The 11829-nt window shown below is 31.4% G+C and overlaps 1 protein-coding gene across 2 annotated transcripts; it reads right to left on the bottom strand.

Annotated features, from left to right (window-relative positions):
* Nucleotides 1–677: 677 nt before the first annotated feature.
* LOC108334737 (probable copper-transporting ATPase HMA5) lies at nt 678–8215 on the bottom strand. 2 transcript variants are annotated; one of them, XM_052869225.1, is made up of 6 exons: nt 7895–8215; nt 3460–4851; nt 3093–3347; nt 2793–2915; nt 2236–2712; nt 678–990 (listed from the first exon to the last, which is right to left on the bottom strand). In XM_052869225.1, the coding sequence occupies exons 1-6, from the start codon at nt 8183–8185 to the stop codon at nt 718–720; spliced, it is 2811 nt and encodes a 936-aa protein (XP_052725185.1). In that variant the 5' UTR covers nt 8186–8215; the 3' UTR covers nt 678–717. The 2 variants fall into 2 exon arrangements, with proteins under 2 accessions (XP_052725185.1, XP_017426158.2); XM_017570669.2 differs by lacking the exon at nt 678–990 and adding an exon at nt 1225–1790.
* Between the last annotated feature and the right edge of the window lie 3614 nt (nt 8216–11829).

Consider the following 11829-nt stretch of genomic DNA (forward strand, 5'->3'; position numbering starts at 1 on the left):
TTAAACTCTAATATGGTTTGTATCTTTCATCCAACATTGTATCAATATGTGATTTTTCAAATATAGACACTCTAACATGGGTTTAATCTCAATTCATTGAAATGGAACCTAAAACTCTTTTTAAACATACATACTCTTTGACATTTTCACAAAGGACTATCACAACACAAAAAATATACAATAACAATAAAACATATAAATAATTTTTTTTATCCAAATTCTCTAAATAAATAATTATATATGAATTAAAATATTCTAAACAAACATAATAAAAATATAAAAATAAATGAAATAAAATAAAGAAACACTAGTACGTAGCTAAAGACAAATTAAGTTAAATAAATAAATAAAACTAATGTTTGATTGGAATTAAATTAAAAGAAATTTATGTTTTATTTTAAAGAATTTTGAAGTGAAAATAAAGAGATTTAAATTTAAAATTTGTCGAAATGATTTGATAGATATCATAAATAAAAAACATTTTAATAAATAAAAAATTAAGATTATATGTAGTTAAAGTCAATATAAAATAAAGATTGAGTTAAAATTAATTTAGAAAAAAAATATTAATGATTAATTTTTAAATAAAAAAATTATTTTTTTCCATTAATATTATTTTTAAAAGCTTTCTATTTGATTTATACTATTATTATTAATTATGATAACTATTATATTTGATGAAACTAGCTCCACAAAAATTGAGAATGAAGAACAAGGCTAACAAAAAACACTGTCTTCCACCAACACCAACTTCCTATTCAAACACCCATAATAGATGCACCATCCATCTACACCAAAACAAAACACAAAATGGGTTGAAAAACATACCAAAATTATCCACATTTCACCGCATTCGGTGCTTACCTCACCAAGAAAAACACCACCACAGAACCACCAATCAACCACCACAGCACCACCGCAAGCCACCCCCCTGCACCACCAAGGACCCGTGACGACCTCTCCCTCCGCACAACTCCGGGAACACACCACCTGCAAGAAAAGATGAGACCAAAACATATTAAAAACATAAAGAATTGAATTTTAATCTTAATTTAATCTGTGGACTGAGGATATAATAGGAAAAGAACCGTACATACCCTCAAATTCTCTCGCCAGGATAACCATCCTCCATATCCACTTTTCTCTCCAAATTTTTCGAAAGGAACGAGGTGGTCACTCGCTCGCCTATCCGTTAGTACACGAAATAATAAGTAAAAGTGAACATAGTAATAAATACCAATGAAGTATTTTTAACATTCAAAATGTAGTGTTAGTTTCTATATATTTGTGCAGATGTAGTTTGATTAAAATTAGGTGTTTTATTTACAGCCCCAACAAACAAACGAGACATTTGCAATTGGCACATCGAATGATTATTCAATCTTTACACCATTTATCTCCATGTTATTTAGCTTCGAAGGTCTCTTGTAATTCTTTAACAAGAGGGATGAGCAAACCACACTGAGAGAAGAGGCAGCCATTGCAGCTCCAGCAATCCAGGGTGGTAAGCGAAATCTAGTGGATGAGTAAAGAATGCCCGCTGCAATTGGGATGGCTAAGATATTGTAACCCAAAGCCCAAAAGTAGTTTAGACGTATACGAGAGAAGGTTTTGTTTGCAAGGTCAATGGCAATGATTATATCTTCCAAGTTGCTCTTCATCAGAACGATGTCAGCTGCCTCAATTGCAATGTCTGTGCCAGCACCTATTGCCATTCCAACATCAGCTGCCACAAGTGCTGGTGAGTCGTTGATGCCATCTCCCACCATTGCCACCGTATACCCAGAAGCCTGCCCCAACTTCTCCAATTAAATAATGACATAGCATATTCATAAATTGCTGTATTATATTGTTTGATGAAAGCAATACGATGTTAGAGAGAAGTATCAAGAATTTAATTTCTATGATATCAGTGTAAAATCACACTGTCCGTTGACAAAAAATCACAGTATGTATGACATTTAAGGTGACTATTATTGAATCAATAAATTTTTAGTCCATATCAACTTGTGATTGAATAGGTGTATGATTTTTTTCACTGTTATCATGTTTCGTAACTTGATTTAACCTTAGTTATACCCTGTCAAAAAGTTGGCTAAAGGTTGTATTATCATTTAACCTTGGCTTAAATGATGTTTTGTTGTAGCGAATTTAAGTAAAGAAATTAGAAGGACGTGTAATTATGTACTGTTTGACAGGGTTAAAGACTTATTTGGGGCAATGATTTTGTTATACCTGCAGTTCTTTTATTTTAGTTGCTTTAGTCTCTGGTTGAGCCTCTGCTATGACAGTTTCAATACCGGCTTGTCTGGCAATGGAATTGGCAGTACCCCAGTTATCACCTGTCACCATGATGCTCTTAATTTTCATGGAATTAAGAATGGAAATAACTTCATTGGCGCCAGGTTTCAATGGATCTGAGACAGCCAAAACTCCAGCGACTTCTCCATCCAAGGATACTAAAATCCCAGTTTGAGCCAGGCTTTCAGCTTCTGCTAGTATTTCTTCAGCATCTGCTGAAATGGTTATGTTATGATCCAGCATCATCTTTTTATTCCCAACCAATATATCCTTGTTTAGAACAATGGCCTTTACTCCATGGCCTGAAACAGAAACAAAGTTGTGTGCTTCTGGCCAGGAATGATTTTGTTCTTCTGTGATCTTCTTGGCGTGCTCAACAATGGCCTTAGCAATTGGATGTTCGCTGTTCACCTAATAAAGATATAAATTTAAATACTATTTTAAATGTAATTTCAGATTCAAGTAGTTATGGTAAATGGAATAAGGCTTGCCTCTGCTGCAGCAGTAAATTCGTAGAAATCTTTAATTGACATCTTTTTGAAGAGTTTTGTAGTTACAACCACTGGCTTCCCAACTGTGAGTGTTCCTGTTTTGTCAAACACAATGCAATTCACCTGCAATATTGCAAATTGTAATTGTGAATTTCACATCAAAGATAAACGCTACAAAACTTACTCTTTACTGAGAGACTCTTTTTGTGATTGGGTTGAACCCACATAATATCACCCTACAACAATGAGTGTACCAATAGAATTTGTCTATTGTTATTGTCAAGGCCACTACTTACTTACCTTGTGTGCACTTTCTAGTGCTTGGCCCCCTTTGATCAAAACACCTTGCGTTGCACCAACTCCAGTACCAACCATAACAGCAGTAGGAGTGGCTAGGCCTAGAGCACAAGGGCAGGCAATGACCATGACCGAAATACCAAACTGAAGTGCAAGCTCAAAGTAGTTCATGGAGGATGGTATCCAAGATTTCGGGTATGCATGTAACTTTCCTGCTAGAAACCAGGAGAGCCATGTTGAAAGAGAAAGCACAATGACCTGCAAAAAAAAAGGGAACTGGTGAGCATAGATGAATTTCCTCTGACTGAATCCATAAGTAAAACCTAAAAATAAATTAAAAATCATTAAATATAGTTAGTTCTAAGTTTACCAGAGGAACAAAATATTTAGAAATATGATCTGCAAGTTTTTGAACTGGAGCTTTAGCCATCTGAGCTGACTCAACAAGACGAACGATCTGGGAGAGAGCACTCTCGGATCCAACTCTTGTCACCTTAACATGCATAACCCCATTCTCATTCATAGTGCCTCCAATCACCATATCACCCCTCCTCTTTGCCACAGGCCTTCCCTCTCCGGTTATCATGCTCTCATTTACATGACTTTGTCCCCATATGACAAAGCCATCAGATGCTACTTTTGAACCAGGGACCACCTTGATCACATCGTCCTTTTGTATCAACCGAATATCAATTTGTTTTTCACTAACAACATCCCCCTTATCATCTTGAGTTAACAAGGTCGCTGTCTCAGGTGTCAAGTTCATAAGCTTTGCAATCGCCTGAGATGTCTTCCCCTTTGCTAACACTTCTAAATACTTACCCAACAGAATAAAAGAAATAAGCATAGAGCTGGTCTCAAAGAAATCGTTTCCTTTGAAATGCCGAGAGAAAACAGATCTTTCCACAACATAGAGAGAATAGAAATATGCTGCATTTGTCCCTAATGCTATCAACACATCCATGTTAGCAGAACCCTTGCGCAACGCTTTATATGCCCCAACATAGAACCGTCTACCTATGATAAACTGCACCGGGGTAGCAAAGTCACACCTCAAGAGAAGTCCAATATTCAACATATTAACAATTTTGACATCCAAAACACGTTTAACTCCAGGTATATACATGAGGACCATGGATGTCAAGAAAACAGGAATGGTAAAAGCTAGACTCCATATGAAAAGCTTGAAGTATCGGTTAATTTCCTGTTGTCTAAGTGCTTCTCTTCCTTCATCGTTTGGAAATATCACCGCTTTAAAACACCCTGATCCAGTGGATTCTATGACTTCTATGAAGGTTCTTGGTCCTGTCATGTGTGGTATGTAAGTTATGGCAATTTTGTTAATGTCCGGATATATGTCTATGGTTTCAACACCAGGGAATGAACGGAGAGAGCGCTCAATGGCACCAAGGGATTGGTCGTTTTTAATGCCATCAATTTTAAGTTCAATCTTGCTCATGTGTTCCCCTGTGCTTATTAGTATGGCTTCGAACCCGGTGCCTTGTATAGCTTCCATTAGGTAGTTGTGGGTGAGGATTTTGGGGTCATAGTGGACTTCTGCTTCTTCTGTTGCTAAGGCCACTCGTGCCTTGTGCACCCCACGAAGGGATTGTAGAGCTGATTCGATAGTGGAGGAGCAAGAGGTACAAGTCATGCCTCGTATGTGTATGCGGCATATTTGAGTTGAGGTGTAGTTGGAGTCTTCTTCAATAACTTTGGCTTCAAATCCAGCGTCTTCAATGGCCTCGCGTATCCTCTCCTCCTGCGTCAAATGTATGATTTGTGAACAGATGATGAAAGAAGAGTTTAATAATGGCCATAGCTATTCTTTTATCCATGAAAGAACAAAACAAAAATGATGGAAGACATACACCCTTCTCAATAAATATCTCTTGTATTTTTTTTTCCTGAAAATATTAAAGAGTTTACTCATGAATTTATTCACCACTAAATTTTTTTAATGTGCGTTAAATTAATTTTATTTATTTAATTAGTTATTCAATAAAACGAGGCTTTATTGATTCCACCTATTATTTTAAATTTTCAACAAAATATAATATCAGATAAAATATACTTTTCGTTGTATAATTTTTTTTTAAATTCTTCGAAAAAAAATTGTCCACTCTTAGTCTCTCTAATTTTGGAAAAAATAGTGTTTTGTAGAGGTATAAAAAGCACTTAGATGATGTTTGAATATCCAAAGTAATGTAGTTTCAGAGTACAGAGATTAAGATTGAACTTTATATGTTTTATGCAAACTAAAATTATATGTTTTATTTATTAATCACTAACAAAAGATTTTTTTTATTCATTTGATTTGATTTCAAACAAATTGTACCAAATTAATCTTCTCTTAGATATTTATTTCTTTCAATATTTTATTTGTATTTGAGTTATAGTATAATGTATTGATATAAAATACTGATTCAATTGGTATAAAATGGTTATTTATAATTAAATAAGAATATAAAATTGTTTTACCATCTCGCTACATCAACAATGATAATCACTTTCAGCAGTTAAATTCCTTATATATCATGTTTATAAAATTAGATTATACTTTTAGATCGTTGGAAGAAGATCCGGTAGAAGAGATTTATGTTGAATGTGATCTACTAATGGCTACAGGAAGAAAGTGGAGCACATCATAAAAAGTGTAATATTAATACGAATCAGCCAAGGAAAATTTCGGGTCTGATGAGGTAGCAAAAAGATTGTTCTCTCTCTCTCTCTCTCTCTCTCTCTCTCTATATATATATATATATATATATATATATAACAAGATATGGTTTAATCGTCAACTTTTAAAGCGGAAAAAGATAGCATATACGTGCACAATGGGCAGCATATTATTAATGTAATGAACACTGTAAAAATAGTTTCACTTTGACTTTAGTTTCTGGTATAAGCATGTTTTTGGTTGATATTTCGGTTTTAATTTATTTATAAACCATAGATAATAATAATAATAATAATAATAATAATAATAATAATAATAATAATAATAATAATAATAATAATAATAAAGATGATGATGCTTGTAAAGCAACAAGCCAAAGGATAAAAAAACTCAAGAAATAAAAGATGAAACTTTAAAAAACTTAAAATAAATCTTAAATTTCAACCCGGAATAAGATGGATTAAAAGAACTGAGAAAGAAAATGATTTTTTGACATCTTTTAGAGCATGACAATCCACTTTTAAAAATATTTTGGTAACTAAAAGTGCGTAAAATTGTGTTGATTGTCAAAAAATAATAGTACCCAATTGAGAATGCAAGTTTTAATCTAAAAGAAACACATTATTTATATTATATATTGTGCATATTACATTAATTAACTTTTTCATTCAAATAAAATAATTTAAAAACAGTTAATTCTATTTAATTTTAACAAGATCAATTTCAGAAACAATTGATCATTTAAAATAACATTAATAAACTATAAACTTCTCAACAAAAATTATTGGAGATTCAAAAAGAACGTAAGTTAGATAAAAAAAAGAAAAAAAAAGTATTGAAAATAATATGTAAAGTTATGAAGTAAAAAATTATTTAAGTCAATTCAAAATGATGTTCTATTTTCAGGGTTGTTCCATGAGAAAGACTAAAAAAAGGTATACGGAGGAACGTTATAAGTCAATTCAAAATGATGTCCTTTTCATGAGAAAAAAGAAACTCGAAAAAGCCAGAAAACTCACTCACTTATGATCTTATCACACCAGCTTTGAATATGTGTATCCAACTATTGCTTACGAAGACGTAATACATAAAATACATGTATATACCATAACAATAGCTATTGAGTCTCGACTTAGAAATTTTGACACGCAACTACCGACCTTCCACTATGTTAGCTAAAGGCCTTGTACCATCTATAGTTATACATATGCGTAAAGATAAAAAAAATGGTTAATATATGCAATATGTGTGTGATATCATATTATTGTAATAGTCTTTATAAACTAGAACAGTGAAATGTCACCATCTAAAGCATCATTATCTGTAAAAGAGTAAACATTGAAAGGTTTGAATTACGCTTTGGTAAATTATGTCAGTTCTTTAAACATAATTATTGAGTCTTTAGCAAAGGATAACTTTATCGATTTAATTAATCAAACAATTTTTTTCTGCACGAAGCATAGCACTCCGGAATTTCAAGATCTTTGATCCACGCACTTCCCCTACTCACCTTTCGATCGGCCACTTACTTTCGAAACACGATCATTTGCCATGATCATAATATTTTAGACGTTAATGAAAAACAATGATTGAAGAGATCAAGAATAGAAAATTTTGGGAAATTTTTAAAATGATCAATTGCCAATATTATTTATATCATGTACGTAGGCCTAACATATACTTAAAGAACCCCTTAAACACTAAATAATTGATATCGAAAGGTCGTCTTAAATTAAATAAAGCTTCTTGCAAAAACATGTATCTTCGGTCCATAATCTGAAAACTTAAATCAGAATGTTATTCTCAAGTATACATATGCCCGCCTCTTCAGTTTCGTTAACTGATGTAAACAACTATTATAATTGCACATTTAATTTTACATAAAATAATTCAGTTCTTTAAAGCAGGATCACAATCTTGTGAGTAGAATTGTTCAGTTAATATTCTTTTATGGTATCATTGTGCTGCGTATAAACTTTTGTGATTTTTTAAAGAACTCAGAATTCGTGTAAGGAGAGACGCGAATGTGTTGAAAAGGCGAAAGAAGTAGTTAAAGTGGGAAAAAGCAAAGCAAACAATCATGAAAATGTTGAAATAAAGTGTATGGAGAGAGATTGATACTCACGTTAACCATTGAAGGAAAGTAAAGAACCTGAGCTTTATGATTCAAGACATCAACAACGGCCTCTCGGATTCCAGGTAAGCGTTTGATGGTTTTCTCAACGGATCCGGCGCACGCAGCACACGTCATTCCCGTAACGCCGAACAAAACCACTTTGCTCTCTGATCCTTCTAATTCCGCCACCGTCTTTCCCGCTTCCACCGCCGTCATCGAAGGATAGTGTGCCTTAGGCCACAAATTTCCACAGCACTGGAAACTGCTACTGCACTCCCAACCTTCTAACTTCTCACCCATTTCACTCTCTATTACTTTCTTCTTCACAATCAACTGCGGTGAACCCTATTTATAGAACTCAAACATTGCTCAACATCATTTAAACAAATAATAAATAAATAGTGGGGCAAAATAAAATTATATATATAAAATAAAAAACAGCAAATAGATTTTCACAGAAAAATCAAAGAATTATTTAAAGGAAAACTTATGACACGACTCGTACCATATGCAACTTAAATTTACCTCCAATTAATGGGTGTAAATAGTTTAGAATATCTTTATAACAAAACTTATTAATATTACAAAAAATAAATTACACCAAGAAATATCGGAACTGTAAATTAATTGCGGAGTGATTTCTGATAAATTTTGCGTAAAAAGACAGCAGAGCTCAATAAATACTTCGTGTCTATAACTTGATTAAAGAATAATTTAATGAAACGTGAAATAATTATTGACTTTGTTAATGTTCTTCCTGACTTACTAAAAGAGTGCACTTTGATAAATAACTTAATCAGATATTTATTTATTATTTGTAATACATAAGTTAAGTTGCAAATTTGACGATAAAGTGATAGAATAAATTAACAATGTTTTTGGTGAATCAATAAATATATTTAGATAAGCATACTTTAAGAAGCTTGTTAGAAAAATTTTCCATAAGGATAAATATTTTTATAATTTTAAATCAGCTTCTTATAATTTTTTTCTGAATGTCCCTAATTAATAAAAAATAATTTAATGTTTAAATGTTTGAGTTTATAAAATTATGAAATAGGTCAGAAAATTTGAGTAACAATAGATTATGATTGAAAATAACGTTGAATTTAAGCCAAACTTTTGTTAAATAACAAACAAAGATACCTTTTCAAAAGTAAGAATTTTAAGTGTATACTCTTTAGTTGTGAGTATAACCTATTAAAAAAATAGAATTATTTTAAACGTATACTACATAGGTTATTCGGAGAAACCAAGCGTTTTAAGTGTATAAAGCTTTCAAAGAAGAATCGTTTGTTTAGAGCTAAATAAACCTAAAGTAATTTAATTTTAAATTTTCAGAAAAAAGATAGCATTTATAGTTTTAAATAGTATTTATATATATTTTTTGTTTTAAAATAAATATTATAAATTCGTAAATAAGGCTTTTTTTTTCTTAAAAACACACAAGCAAACAGTTTTTGTCAATTACACCATCACAATATTTAATCAATTAATTGAAAGTTTATATACTGGGCCATACACAAATACTTTACTGAAAACATTAATTATTACAAAAATTAAAATGATAATATAAATTAATATAATTTAATTTATGAATTGTTAAACTATATACACAATTTATTAGAGTAGTTTCAAAATCACAACATATGTAGTATTTACATCAATTCATAATTTTGTATATCCACACACTCACAGTCCACTTTATCTTTTACTTGCTTCTTTTTCCTCTATTACGTCTTGTAGGAAACCATAAAAGCTAAAATGTCCTGAACTATGTGAAAATCGAAATAAACTGAAAAAAAAAAATAGCTTGTTGGAATTGATTTGAATTAACAATTTATAAGTTTAATTAACTAAATTCTGGAAGTTAAAGCGAAATTATTTTCCAAAACGGAATTCAACCTTTTTTTCCCTAAATTAAACTTAACAAATTCTTCTAGTTTAAAACCAAAAACTCATCTTAATTACTATTAGACTTTAAACCAGTGTCCTCAATCATATTAATATTATTTGGTTAAAATGCTCCTAATTTGCTAACAGTCTAAATATACAAAAATACGGCAAGTTTTTAAGGTTTTCAAATTTGACACGTTGTCCTCTAAAAATCTGCATGTAGTCACTATATATTTGCATAAGGAGTTCATCGTTGAGAAAAATAAAGTTGAAATTTGCAAATAAATTTAAATGTAACATAATAATTAAGATAATTTTTCTAATAATTATATATAGTTTTGAAGTTTCTCGATAATATATATCTAGCTTATTTATCACACAACAAATTAATGTTCCCACAGAAGAATAGAGTCTAAATTGTAGTAGATAAATTAATTATCACAATACCTAAACTGATAAAAAAATTCATGTTATACATAACTTTAAAAAAAAATGCCATAAAATCATTCTGTATAATAAGATTTGAGCATATTTGATCCTTAGATTTGAATCAACCCAAAATCAGCACAGGGACTTTAAATCGTTCATATATACTTTATATTTCAAGTACTTTTTTTATATGGAATAGAATAAAACCGAATACAAGTATATATATTACTTTTTTTTAACATACATGGTAAGAAATTAAAAAACTTATTTGGTTTGAGTCCCGTACCATCATGGCCACTAAGTAACAAGTTGAAATATTTGATTATGAGAGATATATTGACTTTGTTTATTTTATCATATCTGTTATGTCCAACTTATTAGTTGATTATTACTATTAAAAATGACATCGTTTTAACCAATTTTTTATTTTAGGGTTTCAAAATTGCTAGTTGCTGAAACATTCAAAATTAAATGTAGAAGAATGCGAAGTTTGACATCTTATTCTTTAAGCATATTCAACTTTAAGATATCCTTTCAGGGGTAGGTGTATTGACAAATGAAAGCAACTATATTATTATTGTATTATTTGATTAATTTATTTATTTGTATTATAAGAAAAACAGAAAAAATTATTACAAATATTTATGAACGTTTGGGCAACTTATATAGCTATTTCAAAATCTATTATAAATAAATGAGATTTAATTATTTTTGTTGAATTATTTCGAAGGGACTACGTGTCAGAACTCTTAAATTTCGAAGATGAAGTGGAAGCAAGGTGGAAGGGTGGGAATTGAGAAATTCAGAAAGTGGTAAATTTCGAAGATGAAGTGGAAGCAAGGTGGAAGGGTGGGAATTGAGAAATTCAGAAAGTGGAAGACAGGTGTGAGTAGTAGAGTGGACCGATCGGTTTTGACGATAGTAATTAAGTGAAATTTTTTTAATCTGGTGTCACTTTCTGCATGCACTCTCTTCCCTAACTTTCTGAAAACTCATTTTCTCCTCCTTCTCTCTAACTTCTCTCTAAACTATCAACATTTCCCCATTGATTCTCACGTTTTCCTTCATCCGATCATTCATCAGATTGTGTTTGAAGTTGACTGGGGGCAAAGGTTCTCTTTTCAATCGGTCAAGTGGTGGTTTGAGCTGGTAGGTCTTTTTACTTTTAAAGAAAGTTTAGTTTTGGGCACATGCAAACTAAGTTTCTGTTTGCATGTGTTTATCTTCGTATTTTTCTTCAAATCTGATCACATTTCTGGTCCTTTGGGTGGTTTGTTTCCTCAAACAGTGAATATTGGTTACATGTTTGGTGGTGGACAGATTTTGTATTGTGAGCGGTTCGGTCTGTTAAGAGGTAAGGAAAGCTATTTAATTTAATTGTGTGTGATATGAATTTGTATGGAATGAATTGATTTGATGATTGGTATATGATTGTATGAAATGTATGTTTTTGGGTTTTGGGGAATCATGTATAAGTCTGTAGGAGTTCTACAAAAATTATGCAGAAGAGCAGAGTGTTCGGTCTTGACCGCTCGGTCATGGTCAGCCACTAGAATTTCAATGGAGTTATATTTTCTTTGGTTTTATCTGAGTATAACCGCTTGGTCTTAGTTGAGTGG

This window comes from Vigna angularis, chromosome 10 (genome assembly GCF_016808095.1).
Source record: "Vigna angularis cultivar LongXiaoDou No.4 chromosome 10, ASM1680809v1, whole genome shotgun sequence".
In the NCBI taxonomy this organism is placed as follows: Eukaryota; Viridiplantae; Streptophyta; class Magnoliopsida; order Fabales; family Fabaceae; genus Vigna; species Vigna angularis.

Bases quoted from the DNA above. Each gene is read 5' to 3' on its own strand.
- LOC108334737 (XM_017570669.2), bottom strand. From the start codon at position 8,185: ATGGGTGAGAAGTTAGAAGGTTGGGAGTGCAGTAGCAGTTTCCAGTGC. The intron at 3,348-3,459 runs GTAAACTTAGAA...TTTTTTTTGCAG, and splicing joins CTAAATATTTTGTTCCTCTG to GTCATTGTGCTTTCTCTTTC. The intron at 2,916-3,092 runs GTAAGTAAGTAG...GCAATATTGCAG, and splicing joins CACTAGAAAGTGCACACAAG to GTGAATTGCATTGTGTTTGA.